Source organism: Vicugna pacos, chromosome 15 (assembly GCF_048564905.1).
Source record: "Vicugna pacos chromosome 15, VicPac4, whole genome shotgun sequence".
Classification (NCBI taxonomy): domain Eukaryota; kingdom Metazoa; phylum Chordata; class Mammalia; order Artiodactyla; family Camelidae; genus Vicugna; species Vicugna pacos.
The window spans coordinates 20458007-20473420 of record NC_133001.1 but is presented as its reverse complement, the minus strand read 5'-3'; the positions used below and the strand labels follow the sequence as shown (position 1 = coordinate 20473420).

At 38.8% G+C, this 15414-nt stretch overlaps 1 protein-coding gene and 1 long non-coding RNA gene across 4 annotated transcripts in view; one reads left to right on the top strand and one right to left on the bottom strand.

Annotated features, from left to right (window-relative positions):
- Positions 1-3222, bottom strand: part of EFEMP1 (EGF containing fibulin extracellular matrix protein 1) — a 58863-nt gene extending 55641 nt beyond the window's left edge. The window contains exons 1-2 of one of the 2 annotated variants that reach the window (XM_031675548.2): positions 3195-3222; positions 1582-1669 (exon numbers count right to left, since the gene is read on the bottom strand). In XM_031675548.2, the coding sequence (XP_031531408.1) occupies positions 1582-1665 (84 nt within the window). In that variant the 5' untranslated portion in view covers positions 1666-1669; positions 3195-3222. Of the gene's footprint in view, positions 1-1581; positions 1670-2906; positions 3058-3194 lie in introns of those variants that run through there. The other variant, XM_006217732.4, reaches the window with a different exon arrangement.
- LOC140685688 (uncharacterized) overlaps positions 1-15414 on the top strand; it is a 261132-nt gene that overhangs the window by 208773 nt on the left and 36945 nt on the right. The gene's annotated exons all lie outside the window — the stretch shown is intronic.

Here is a 15414-nt window from a genome sequence, read left to right as displayed (position 1 = left end):
CCTCTAATCTTTAGTTCTACTATCAGCAGAAGGAAGTGGATGCCATTTACCTCATACTGTGCTGAAGAGAAGAGGAGATAGTCTACACAGTGGAGTTACTAAAAAAGTTACATCTTGTCCTTCAACCATGAATTAATAGGCATACACAATGCAAAAGAGAATGGATCTAATCTTAACACAAAAAGGATGTCATATCTGGGAAATCTGTTATAGTGTTTAATCAACAGGGAAGTTTCTCTGCTAAAGATGAGTAAGATTTAGGGGACTAGCAAAGGGAAGGGGATATACAATAAGCAATTATAAAAGCAATAAAATATTTTATTAGATGAATATAAAAATGAGTAGCTAATTTAATTTTAGCTCCCCAAGAAGGTAGTAAGTTTAGCTTGAATAACAAAACAATTTCACTTGAAGATAAAAAAAACACATGTATTCATTTCTCTTGCTTTATTTATCTTCAGCAAAGGAAGCAACTACATTTACCATTAAGTTAACAAAATATTTATATTAAACCCCATTTGATTTATAGTTGATATGAACAACAAGGAACATTTGCCAGATGAATACTAACATTCTAGGGATAATATGGTACCAAAAAAGTGAGATAATGTTTATTATCAGTAATTGAGATTAGCTCACTTTTAAGAGTTCTATTTTCAGAAATTTTTCAAAATCTTTTGAGTAAGATTACTTAATTTTAAATTGGGAGCAAGTAGAAAAATATGTTTTTCATATTCTGATCCAGGACAAATGTCATTTGCCTCACAACACTGATTAAAGACTAGAAAACACAAAACAGAGGTGCAACAAACTCACCACAAGTGAGGTTAAGTACTGCCCTTTGTTCTCACCATATCCATCCCTGGCAGTGGGAGAGGGTCAGATGGTATTTTCAATATTTTATTAAACATTGGTTATATCCATATAATTAACTAATTAATCAAAAATTACTTGAAAATATCAGATATGATAATTAGAAAAATGCAAAACCAAATTTCAAACAATGAATTTTTAAAACCATTTTACCAAATACCACATCCTGGTAACACAAAGTCTATCTGACCAGCATTTAGATGAGTTATGTGTTATATAGTAAATGAATGATAGTCTTTATAAAGTCAAGAAAGTCCACTTACAAGAGAACATAAGTCACATGCACAAATGAGGTGATGTGCTTTTGTGATGTTTAACATTCTTATTTGACTTAAGCCTTAGTCCTTGAGTTTTGGTTTCATCTGCATGTATATGGGAATCCAGGTTTTCCAATTACTTATACCCATTAATTTGTTGAATGTGTTGGAAACATGTAGTTTACTTTGGTTTTTATTTTAAAGGAGTTCCTCTTTTTGGCCCTACATAAATCCTTACATTTTGGTCCCTATCTCAAATGGTGATCTAAATGCACTTTTGAAAGGAGGGACAATTTACAACGAATCTTAAACGTGAACTATGCTAAAGTTTCTTTAATTTATTACCCTCCACAGAGAACAGCTCACATAGGCTGGCAGGAGTGGATAAAGTCTCTCTTGTGCCATAGAATTCCGCGGAACCGCACTTATCTCAAATTCCATCACCCCTTACCGTGTACGTGATGGTTTCTTCGGTGTCCTGTGACTTGACCAACGCCAGCGTCAGCATAGTTAGGAAAAGGGCTCTCAACATCATGAATCTCAAAGAAAACACAGGACAAACCGATGCTTAGTATCTGCTGCGGAGGAAATAACACTTCAGCTGTGAAGTAACAAGCGAGGGAGGGAAGGCGGAGGAGGCTGAGGCTCCATCATACCCAACTTTCAATCTACTTTCTCATCTCCCCTCCCCCTCCTCAACCTTCCCTTGGTCAAAAGAGGCACCGAAGACGGTAAAACTGCTGCGGAATTAAATTTCGCTTTACTCCTTCCGGCTGCTCTGAATATATACAAAGGATATACAGCGTACATTTTATACTGCATCTACACAACAGGCTCCAGAAAGGGGGTGAAAGAGAAAGAATAAGGGTAATTAATTTCAAAGGAGACCGCACATTTTTTTTTACAAGGGTGGAGGTGGGGCAGCAAATCTCACATTCCCTTAAACGTTAAGGCTTTCCCTGTACTCCAACCTTCAGCTAGTGAAGTTCCTTGCACAGCTCAGCAGTAATACCTGTAAACCAATGAGTCATCTTGGATTCAAACTTTTTTTTTTTAAACAAAACAGCAGAATAAAACGGGGGAGCAATCTCCTCCACTAGTAGAATACCTGCCCTTCAGAGAGCCTTTTCCCATTTCCCAGCGCAAACTCTCAGAGTGGCATTTCCACGCGTTCTCTGTGCGCAGCTTTGTTTAAAAGCCCCAGCCAGGTACTGTAGAGGAGCAATCCAAAGCGTCTCATTCCCTAGTGCCTTATCAGTCCCTCTGTCCCCGAAATGCTAACTTCAGGATCGGGGCTGCCTAGGGCCGCAACCGGGGAACCACACCACGGCCGGAGAAACCAGTTTCAGGGCACCGGCCTGGCGCCCCCAGGGAGGCTAGGTCTCCTTTCTTAACAGTATGTTAAACAGGCGGCAGTTCCCGGACAGCTGCTCAGCGCTCCAACTTCTAACCAGCTCCCATGGAATCCAGGTGTGGCTTAAATCTTGCACTTTGGGCCCCTGAAACTTTCAAAACCTTTATGCGCAAAGTCCTGTCGGCTGATTGTCAGCGCGCACACACAGGCCCATCCAAACAGATGTCACCCAGGTACTCGCACATGCTGACAGATCACATTCCGAGACCGCACACCTCCACCTCCCTCTGCCTGAGAGATTCTGCACAGTGTGGGGCAATGCTCAAGTCCATTGCACCCCTCAAGTCACCCCACTTACTCCCCAGCGCGCGGCCCTACGGGCACTGTGCGCGCTGGTGTGACCCCCGCTTCGGGGCTCCTACCTGCGCGGCCGCGCTGCGCTCCAGGCCCGAGAAGCAAGGGGAGAGCGCAGGGGAGGGCAGCCCCGTGGGTCTGAACTGGCGAGGTCTTTCGGCGGCCTCAGCGGCAGGAGGAGGAGGAGAAAGGGAGGGAAAGGGGGAGGGCAAGGGGGGCGGAGGAGAGAGCAGAGGGAGGTGCAAGTGCTGAGCGCTGCAAACCGGACGGGAGAGCGCGCTGCGCAGCGAGGTCCGCGCCCCCTCCTCCAAGGGTCCTCTCCACCACCCGCCTGCCATTCTCTGCCAGCCCTTCACCTTTAGCTTCCAGACGCTCCGGAACTCCAGGCCGAAGATGGCACGTTTGGCATGTGATGTCTAGAGTTTGAATTAGCCTTGGTGATGCTCCAGCCTCCTGGGCAATTTTTTGTGCCCTGCGGAGGGGAAGACATCTCTCCTGTGAGCTTGGAAAGCCTTTCCTCCAGGGAAAGAAATCCTTTCAGTTCTGATTGGTCAAAGTGGGACAATGCCGTACCCCGAAACAACAGTCAGAGAATGCCAGAGATATTGTGAGGGTCCTGAGAAATTGCATACAGATATTTTTCCAAATAAGTGAATCCTAGGAGAGAAAATTAACCCCATTCATAGAACTGGTTCTTTAGCCTTTTGTTTAAGATTGCTTTTTTTTTTCTTTTCTTTTTTGAGTGAAGGAGGGTCCGGTTCCTCAAATGTAGAAAAATGAGAATCCATTCATTCAACAAATATTTGTGACTTACTGAGTTCCATGTATTGGGAGTGGGCCAAGTAGAACTCACACTAACAGAATTGTGAGGTTGGGTTCTTTTTGGTCTCTCAAAACGTCCTTTTTCATGGGCTCCTTTTCTCTTCTACTTGTTTTCTTCTTTCTTCTTGTTCACTTGTGGGAGTCCCCAGTACTGGTCATTCAAAGTTGAGCATTTCACTCTCACCTTTCATACAAATGGTGGAATTTCAGGAATCTGGAGAGAAAAAAAAAAATTATTTTTTCTGGCTTCTTCAAATCATACCACACAGATTGCAGTTATCTCTGAAAGCTCCAACTCTAAAGTCAGATTAATAGTGTGCCTCCAAGGCAACATGCCTTCTGAAGCAAATATAGTTGCCTGAATGAGACAATATGCAGGCAGAAGGTATTGACTCTGACCTCAGAAGGAAATAGAAGGTGGGAGGGAGAGGAACAGCTCCTTTCCCTTCCCTGCTGACTGACCACAGAGGGGAAAATGGTAGAGAGGGCAAGAGAGAAAGGCTGTTAGGTATAAGCCTTTCCTTGTCTTTCAGGTATGCAGTGGAGTGCCCAGACCTTGCCAGTATGGTTGCAGACTACACAATATTGGACAAGATCAGAGGAGTTTTGCAACTCTGAACCTTACTTGAGTATGTGGGGTTTTGCTAATAGTAGTGAAGATTTTGGTACCAAAATGCAAATGTTTGTTTTTCCAGTCAGTAATAACCTCCAAACTTAAAAAAAAAAAAAATTGGATCTTTGCTTTTGTATAGTTAAAAAGATCTGGCTAGATATTTTCTTCTACTTCTTTTTGAATTCTACCTATCTTCAATCCTTTCCCCCAGAAAAAATAAGTTAAAACTCCCAAATTTCTATCTCCTGCCTGGAACTCTTCCTGTATATCCAACTACTGACTTGTTATCTTCATCTGTACACCTAATGGATATTTCAAACTGGACAGGTCTGCTAATTCTCACCCTCTCTTCCAACCTGCTCTACCCATATGCTTCACCATCTTAATTAATAGCAGTCTCATCTTTCCATTTGCTCAGGTCCAAGATCATGGAGTCACACTTTGTTTCTCTTTTTCTCACACACCATGCATTCGGTTCTTCAGAAAACTCTGTTTGTCCCGTCTTCAAACTATGTCCAGAATTGGACCACTTCTCATTATTTCTTTTGTGACCACTCTTGTCTGAGTCACCACCATCTTCCATATTGATTATTACAACAGCCTCCTAACTGATCTCCTTACTTACACCTTCAGTCCTTTACAGCCATTCCTCAGCTGAAGTTCGTATAAATGGAATTGTAGGGTATGTACTTTTTTGTGTCTGGTTTCTTTCCCTCCGCATGCTTTAGAGGTGCATCCTTGTTGTTAGGTATATCAGAAGTTTATTTCTTTTTATTGCTGAGTAGTATTCCATTGTGTGGATATACCCTGATCTGTTTATCTGTTCACCTGTTGATGGATATTTGGATTTTTATGAATAAAGCTGTCATGGACATTCATGTAGAAATCTTTGTGTGGACATATTTTCCTTTCTTTTAGGTAAATACTTAGGAGTGGAACCCCTGGGTCATATAGTAGGGGTATGTTTACCTTTATAAGAAATCTATACTTTGTTATAAAGAAAGCCAAACTATTTCCCAAATTGAATGAACCATTTTACATTCCTATCAGCAATATGTGAAATTCTACTTGGTGTTGTCAATAATTTATAATGTTAGCCATTACAGAGGGTGTGTAAGTGGCATCTGATTGTGGTTTTATTTTACATTTCTCTGATATCTAATGATATTGACCATTTTAATATGCTTATTATCCATCACTATATCTTCTCTTTTGAAGAGCCCATTCAAATCTTTAATCTATTTCTTTATTTTTGTTTTCTGTCTTAGTGGTAGATTTTTTTTTAAATATAATCTTCCTACAAGTTCTTTGTCAGATACATATTTTTGAATATTTCTCCCAGTTTTTGCTTTGCCATTTCATTTTTTTAATACTGTCTTTTGAAAGCAAACATTTTTAATTTTGGTGAAGTCTAACATTAATTTTTTGTTTAGTGTTTAGTCCTTTTTGTGTTGGACTGTTTACAGTTTATTGGACTGTTTATTGTGTACTGTTTACAAAATCTTACCTTTTTGCTTAAAATGCAAATCTTTTAAGCTCTGTAAACCTCAGATCCTGCTTCTGTAAAATGACGAGGGTAACTTACTCTACTTCTTATGGTTGTGATAATTGAGTAGAAACTCATGGTAAATATCAAATACATGTGAATGATTGTTCTTAGATATTAGAACATACAGTGTGAGGGGCTATAATAGACCATTCCTCCATCCTAAAATAACCCAGGATTATTTAGGTATTCCTTACAATTGAGTATCTCCTGACTAATCTAAGCTAATGAAATCAGCAATGGCATTCTCTGTTGCTTCAGGGTAAGGCATTGTCCCACTTTGACCAATCAGAACTGAAAGGAAGGATTTCTTTCCCTAGAGGAAAGGCTTTCCAAGCTCACAATAGCAGAGAACAGTGGAGCCCTTTAGTCTGTTGTCACTGGCAGCCAAATTACAGCCTGCAGGTAAGCCAGCCCCAGCATAAAGGTGATGCATGCTGTGAGTGGCCAACCACAGAGAGAAAGAACCTGAATCTTGAATTGTTCAGAGGGCTGACTGACCCTAGAACTCATTATACTTCTTGGAGTTCTCCACAAATTGTTGAAGTCAGAAGGAAAAAAATAAATATCATTCAGCCTGGATTATATTTGTCTTTATACCATTGCAGTTGTAAAACATAATTTTTTTAATAGAGGAAGGGGCCCATGAAGGAAAAAGTGGCTAGGGATCATGAAAGTCACAATGTGGCCCTGATTGTTGAGCTTCCAAATCAGCCAGATGTGAACTCTGTTCTGCTTCTACACTCCAGTTTTGTAAGGTAATATATTTCCTTATGACCAAGCCAATTTGAGTCAGGTGTTCAGTTACTTGAAGTAGAAAGTGTCTCACTTCTATCATGAGGAAGGATCCTACTCTGGGAGCTCTGGCTCTTGTGATGTGTTGTACCTGTGTCCTGCACTCCAGAGTGGTGGGCCTTGGCTATTTCCTGAGAGAAGCTGTTAAGAGAGATTCCCAGGCTTTCTGACCTTAGGCAAGCTGAATGTTCCAACCACTTCTGCTTGGATCAGCTTCTGAGTTCTCCTCCATCCCCTCACCTTTGTGTGTGTGTCTGATTTTTCAAAGATTTAAGACTTGAATTTTCCCTTTAATCATCACTGCCTCAGGAAGGCAACTCTGGCTTCTCTTCATGTGATTTGAAAAATAACCAGTGACCAACTTTTATAAGGGAGCCCTCAGTCCTAGGCAAACTTAAAGGTGTAAAGAAAAGATGTAGAAGAAAGAAAATAGGACAGGACCCAGAAGTTCTTGCCTGGACTCTTGCCAAGCCCTAGCTGGGTAACCATGGCAGTTGCTCAACTTCTTTGAGTTAGTTCTGCACAAACATTGACCTGGCTAAAAACATTTATTTGTGGTTACTATATTGTACTTACTTGTATTTATCACATTTCCTTTGTCTGTTTGTCATCTATTCCCTTACAGTGGTAGGCCATGACCAGTCTTGCCCATAGAAGGCATCTAAGTGTACACAAAGAAAAATCTCACAGGTCCAAAAAAAATAAGGAGAAATGGCCCAATGCCAGTGCAACAAGAATGTCAAAGCTCAGAACCTGGCTATTAGGTCCAGTGATGTGGCAGAATTATTGTCTTCTGTAGTGGTTTAAGTTGTTTCTGTGTGCTAATGAGCCTGAAAAATACAAAGAGCACCAGGCCCACAATTTCAGGTTCCTCTGACTGAAAGTCAACCCAATCTATATGGGCTGTTAAAATGTCTAAGTTTAGGTTTGGCTCCATGAGCTACAAGACAGGCCAGGAGCTGGTGCATCCACCCTGAGCCTTTATTTCATTTATACAGTAGTCCCCTCTATCTAGGGGTATACGTTCCAAGGCCCCAGTGGATGCTGAAACCATAGATAATTCTGAACTGTATATATACTTTTTCCTATACATACATACCTTTGATAAAGTTTAATTTATAAATTAGGCACAGTAAGACATTAACAATAATAATAAAATAGTATAATTATAACAACATTGTATAATGAAAGTTATGTGAATGTGGTGTCTCTCTCTTTCAAAGTGTCTTACTATACTGTACTTACCCTTCTTGTGATGATGTGAAATGATAAAATGCCCAAGTGATGGGATGAAGTGAGGTGAATGACTAGGCATTGTGACTTAGTGTTAGGCTACTATTAATGTTCGGACAATAAGTCAGAGGGAGGATCATCTGCTTCTGGCGATCCTGGATCATTGAACCATGATGATGTCTGTGACTGGTTGTAGGCAGACATCAATGGTTGGGGGTCTCTGGTGGGACAGAGTAGGATGGCTCAAGATTTCATCTCAGTACTCAGAATGGTGCACAATGTAAAACTTAAATTAGTTTGTTTCTAGAATTTTCCATATAATATTTTCAGCTCATGGTAAACCTTGGGTGACTGAAACTGCAGAAAGTGAAACTATGGATAATTAGGGAGTGCTCTATCCTTTGTCTACTTATTTTTTACTATCCTTGAATCCAGACACTATGTGGGCCTTGAACATTTCCAGTCCATATGATTTGTCGGGAGCTTATTTTTCCCCTCACTTTTTGAGTGAGCATGTGGCCCAGGCTCCCCCAATCAACATCAAATCTATAGACACAGTGATTAGTTCAGAAATGATGGACACACCCTAAAAGGGGTGGTGTCGCATAGGGCTTGGATCCAGAGAGCCTGGGTTCAAATCCTTCTGTGCCACTCACTGACTTTGTGAGAGTTACTTAACGTTTGGGGGACTTAATATGTTTTCTCACATGTTAAATGAGAAATAATGGTAATTTCTCTCATAGAGTTTTTATGGATGTTAAATAAGAAAATGCATATAAAGCTCTTAGTACAGTTCTTTGCACATAGCTTTGCTGCTGTTATTATTATTGGTCACAGTGACTCATCACTCATTGGTTTATGCCAAGAGCTTTGTAAATCAGATAATCAGGTTAATTGCATGTTAGCATAAAAGAGGCTATTAAGGTTAAAAAAAATTCTCCATATTTTTGTGTGTAATTCTCTCTACTTTATAGGATATTTAGAAGAATCAGGGTCTGGACACTTAGTCACTGAAAGTTCAATGACTGGGTCCTGGAAATCTGTGGCCCCACACTGAGCAATATCCTAAGATGATGGCAATTTTGGAATAAATGTCTCTGGGATAGCTTTTTTTTTTTTTTGCATTTCAAGTGGCTTATAAAATTTTATTTCCTTATTGATAATAAATAGGAATAGCTAACACTTATGTACTACTTACACCATGTAAGAACTGAAGCAAGCACTTCAAGTGTTAATTCAACAGCACTATTATTACACCAATTTTTCTGAAAAGGAAATTGAGTCACAGAGCAGTTTAGTAACTTGCCCTGGTCATACAGGTAGTTAGCAGCAAAGAGGGGGTTGTCTGGTACTAGAACCCCTGCTGTAAATTCTCTCCTGTGTTACTCCTTCCCCACCACTGACTGAATTTAGGATTTCAGGGGTAGAACAGAGGCATGGATGATTTCTGCAATGTGGTACAACTACAGAGATTCAAATTGGATGCATAGATTGAGCAGATTGCAATTGGAGATTGTGATAAATTCACCTTGCTAAATTGTTATGAGCCCAGGGGAATCTGAGATTTTAAATATTTGAAGATCTTTTTGGTTGGGGAAGGGGATCACAATTTCAGAAGAGATTTACATATGTCAGTGACCACTCATTGTGATTTTAAGTCTTTGTCTGCTTTTGAGTGTGCATCTGAATCAAAGATGTCCCATCAGTGTGGCTTAGTTCTAAGAGTATCTGATTAAGGTGTAGGCGAACTGTGCCCAACGAGGACCCACCACGGGTATCCCTGGTGTTCTAGAGACTATGAATTCCAGAATTAGCCTCTAAATTCTGGCCATGTAGCCAACTGGGCAATATTTAGGTCCAGTTGGTTTTTGAAAGTACAATGCCGTTATGAAGCTGTTGAAATGAAGCCACTGCTGGGGCCAGATTTGGCTGTATAAGTCTTTGCCTTTCATAGAGAGAGTTCATTTGTTAAATATTAGATTTTTTAGTGATGTGGTAAAATTTGATCACTGACTACTGATAGCCCTGTTACATAGTATTGCAAGAATACTGTTGATTATTTATTTTCTTGGGCTGCTTGCATATTGATACTTAAAAATTCAATATTTTTGAATAGCTAAGTTTACCATTATATGGAAAATGTCCTTGTGGTGAATACACATGTGGGTTTCTGATACACTTTCCACTACTGAAACAAGTTCTTGGAAGAGATTGCTCCTAACATTTTTTTTTTAGTCCTAAAATTCTTTGATTTTTATCTTATCTTTTGTCACTGAATTGGTGTCAGCATCAGGCCAAGAGATGAATTTAAGCTTTCAGCACATGCTAAGTTTTTTCTAATACACACACACACACACACCCCATTATAAATTTCTACACAGAAGATAATGTGTTTTTATTAAATTGATTGCTAAAATACCCCCCAAACATTAACCCATGTGATTGGTGGTTTGTGCTTTAGAAAAGGACTCATGGAAATACATGGAGGCTGGATTGCAGCTTTGGCTTCAAAGAATATTGGCAAATTTGCATTTATGTGATATTAATTTGCCTCAAGTATGTCACTGGTGAGTTCTTTGTTTTAGTGAGTGCCAGATTTATTCTTCAGAATATATTTGGTGAAACTCTCTCTTGAATGCCAAATGGACATGAGAAAACTTTCAGTCATCTGGAGCTTGTAAATTGTTCTGAAATTTTTGGAATTTTATTGAAGGCTTGATTTCATCACAAAGCAGAGAATACCTTGGATGAATAAAAAGCAAATCAATCAGAAATGATTGGAACCAGTAATTAGAATTTCCTTGGAGAGATGAAATGTATGATGTAAATCCACTGCTTTGCAAAAAAAATTTGCTTTCTAACAAGTTGTCAGATCTTACAGAGCAACTTCAGATGCAGACACAGATGTGGAGCTTTATTTGGTTTTGAGCAACAAGTTCCTTCCTCTCTTTTTTTCAAAATTAGCTTTTCCGGAATCTTCATTTGGCTAATCAAGGCTAATGGGGTTTCAAGATGATTGCATTTTGGAGTATGAAATTAGAAATAATATCCCTTGAAAATTAGTAATTTTATTTCCATATATAATTTAATGAAATGGATCATTACTCCCCCGCTTTTGCCAGTTTGGAGTCTTTCCATAATATTTTGTTGACTTTTAGAATATTCTGCTTTCCAATTTTATTTTACCTTGCTTGAATTATCTTTTCCTTCACTTTGTGGATTTTATTAAAACAGAAAATCCTCCTCATTTGTCCTTTTGTGAATGCTTGATCTTGTATCTTGATACTGCTTACAGGTAACAAAACAGGTTTTAAAATCTTTTTGAAAATATTTAAATTAATTTTTTAGAGAGCAGTGGTTGAAACAAAATAAAAAACATTATATATGTTGAAATTTAGAATTAAAAAATTTGTAATAGCATTACTAAAACTGATTTATGATTTTTTTCCTTAGTATGTCATATCCTATACCAATGAAACTGCTGAGACCTAAGCCTAAAATGGAATGGACATCATTACTTTCTCTCTGCTCTTTGAGGAATTTTAAGGCATAAATTATTTTGATAAACTAGCATTAACCTCTTTCTCACTGTAGAATGTGGAGAGGGAAAAAAATGTTTCTACTTGGAATTTACAGTATGCTGCTAACGGAAAAAATATAAAGAATGACATATCTGACTTTTATCATTGATTAAATAGGGCAAATGTGGAAACTGTATTCAAGGTAAGAGGTTAAAAGTTTACATTTCCACAAGGGAGGTATTGCAAGGATATTGCTTAGATAAGTGTGTATGTGTGTGTATGTATTAAATAAGTCTGTTCAAGCAGATGCTTCAATTGCAGTTAATTTTCAAAAGGGCCAAGAGTTATAAAACACTTAAATTTGTTCAATTCAGTTGGAGAAATGGCAGGATCAGAAAGGTCTTTCCAATCTGATTTAAGAAAGATGAATTCATTTTATGGAGAAAAGGAAAAGGAAGGAAAAAAGGGATCTTAGCGACCATCTCCTCCAATTCCCTCATGAAACTTGGAGCTTAGATGACTTGTCCAAGTTAACTATTGTTAGTAGTAGAGCCAAGAACTAGAACCAAGTGTCTGGACCCCTTTTCCTTGGAGCATTCCACTTCCCTGCCCTATCTCTTTTGCCTACAGCCTCCTTTTTCTCTTCAACATAATCTTCACTATCATCATCCATTGAATCATACAACACAAATTGAGCATTTGACTGAAGCATGTTTCGAAGCTTAGGGAGCTTTAGGGTGAAGCTGACATGTAAGTGTGCAGAATGAAGTGGATCTTATCTCTCTTCTGCCAGACTCATCTTCATGAAGACAGGAGCTGTGTTTGTATACCTCCCTTCCAGGCTACACTGCAGAAGTGCTCTGGGAAGCTTTATGCAGAGCGCACTTTGCCTGAGGAAATTTTTCCACCTGTTCTTATCTCATGAATCCTCTTGTCTGTTTTGGATTTCTACTGATTGCCTCCTAGCAGAAGTCCTCTCAGCCTGTATCCCACCCCCGCCCCCACTTTGGATCGACAAATCACTTGGTCAGCCTGACTTTGATTTTGATGTTTCTCATAGAGATTACCTTTTGTGTTATTTCTGCTTAACACTATGCTGTGTAGACCTTGGTCAAGTGACCCTTGTATCTGCCCCCGCTGCAAGCTCCCAGGACACTACCCCAAGCCCATGCTAAAGCTCAGCTCCAGCCCAGCTGGGAGTTGAACTTGATGGTCTTTTGCTGAGGGCAAGAAGATAGCCTTGAACTTGGGAGATACTTATCAGATGTTTGTGGAATGAACAATAAAGATACTACATAGTGTCATCTTTGTTGTCATCCTCATTTTTTATTGAATGTTTGGCTTGGAGAGAAGGTGTCAGGCACTATGTGTGATGCAAAATGGCTATCATGGTTCAATTCATCACATTCAGATATATAAAAAATAAAACTCTTAGTCTTGAATTTCCTGATAGCTGGTTTAAATACCTGGCAAGTTCTATGAATAACTGGTTGTTTTTTTTTTCCTTCTCTGTATATTATGGACACTTACTTTGTATATAAGTTTATGCTATATTAGGAAGTTATTGTTTCTTCTCTCCAAGGAACTATGTAATCAGTGAAGAAAATAGGGTTGTGCTGTATACACAACTTGAATTTCTATCACTTAGTCTCCTTTCAAACACTTTCAGAAATTCTGTGCTAGAGCTAACTAATAGCTAGCAATTTAAAAATAATTCATGAATCAGGTATATTTTAGACAAAATAGTGCTTATTTTTCTTTTGAAGGAGTATAACAATAGGTTCTAAAATGACAATCTTGATTAGAAGCTTATTTTCAGTAGTTTGCTAACATTTAAAAATGAATTTGTTTCTAAACATCCTGTTGCCTCCTTCTTCCTAACGACTTTTTTAAACAGTAGTATTTTTTTTCTGATTTAAAAAGTAATATACGCTCAATGAAGACATTTTATAAAAATAGGAAAATATAAAAATGTAAATTAAAATCATCCATAATGAAAATGGCTTAACTATTATCACTCTAAGAGACAACCACTATTGATATTTTGCTTGTATTTCTTTCCAGACTTTTCTATATGCTCACTGGCTCTCTCTTGACTTCTCTCTTTCCTGCATATTTATTCTAAGTATATATACAAATGTAGACAATACTGTCTTTTGGAACATGTATATTATATGTGTATAAAATTTTGTACCTTTTTAAATTCTTTTTCAATATTTATGTTTTGAACAGTTCTTCATATTGTATAATATTTTGTAAAGCTTATCTTTGATTTTCTCTATGGATAATTTCTAGCTCTTGGTTCTGGTCATTACAGATTTAGACTACCATAATTTCCTAGATAATAATCATGCTCCACTTGGTTGATTGAAAATCTGGCTTTTTAAAAAACCCCAAATTAAGATAATATCTTATGCAGACTATTTTGAGATATCTTATTTTTTAAAAAAGTTGATGGATCAGAAAGACCTTGAAGAGACCTGTATGTAGATGTAAAATAAGAGTAACTGACAAATTCTACATGTATGCTAAGTTCCAGACAATGTATTAAGCATTTTTAAAAGTAAATTATCTCAATTTCTTATAACAGCTGTAGATGTGTTCTCATTTTTCAGTTAAGGAAATTAGTGCTTAGAGACAATGTATGACTTAAAACAAAACAAAAAGAAAATCTGGCTTTGAGGGGAAAATTATCCCCATCATTTTATGACACAGATTGGGAAGATACTTGTGTACACTACCACAGCACCACGTGTTTTCCCTTTTCATTACATTGACATACAGTTTATGATGTCCGTGTGTCTGTGTCTGTCTCCCCTACAGGGTCAAAATCTCTTTGAAGGGCCAGGTGATATTAGTCTTGATATCCTCAGCCCTCAGCAGAGTGCCTCTAGTTTGTGCGCCAAATATGTTTATTAAAAAGGAATGAATTAATGGAGGCCCAGGGACATGAAATGGTCCTAGAGAGCAGAATTAATCTAGGCCTCTGAAGTTACTTCAGGCCACAGCAGCCTCACATTGAGAATAATAATCTTTCAGCCTTCGTATCTTGTGTTACTACAGGACCTTCAGTACAGAGTCTCTCCTCCTAGGCAGGATAGGCTTGAGGGGGTCTTAAATGGGCTCATGATGCATCCTTCTCACTTCTGCTGACAGTTGAGAGCTGCTGAGCCTGCAAAATGGCATAGCTCTCCTGGGGACAGTCTGTTGGGTACTGTGGCTCCCACAGTTGGGCTGGAGCCCTTGAGGTTTCAAAGTGAACTGTTTTCTGGAGGCTCCGATGCTCTGAAACTGCCCTGGACCAATGCAGAAGCAAGGAAAATGTCTCTTGTCCCCTCTCGACCTACATTTTGTCACATGGGCACCAAAGTGGCATTACACGGGACATCAATATCTACATAATCAATAACAAAAACAGTTTCTCGAGTCTATTCTCTCATCAGCACCTTTTCTTAAGAATCAATGCCCAAGGCTTTGGCCACGGGGACAAACCTGAGTGGCCATACTATTCACAGGACATGCTGATACCCTCCCTTTTTCCTCCCCAACAATTGTTTCCTAGCTGTTGAATCAAGCTTGGGTTTTCCACAGAAGGCTGTTTAGTCTCCCAATGCAGGTCACCTTCCAGCCGGCCCACGCTACCACTTCACCAGACAAACTGAAATGTCCAAATTTCAGTGGAGAACATGGCATGTGTATCTCTACATCAACTTATACTTTAGTCTGCAAGGGTGATCTGTTGGTTGGTAATAAAGATAGAAAGGGTTTTGAATTTCCACTACAGAGTGAAGAACCTTTGAACATTTGCTAATTCTAGACTTCCTTTTGGATTTTCCTCAAAAAGTTTTGCTAATCTTGCTACATGCTGGCTCTTGTTGGTGTGCCTAATTACTGCTACATTTCTCCTCTTCCCCACAGCATCTGCTGTGGTTCTTTCCTCCCTACCATCTTTTAGCCCCTCATTTATTTTTCTACCAGCTGCTGAGGAAAACCAGATTTCTTAAAGCAACATCAGTGCATTTACATGGAATAGGTAACAATTGGGT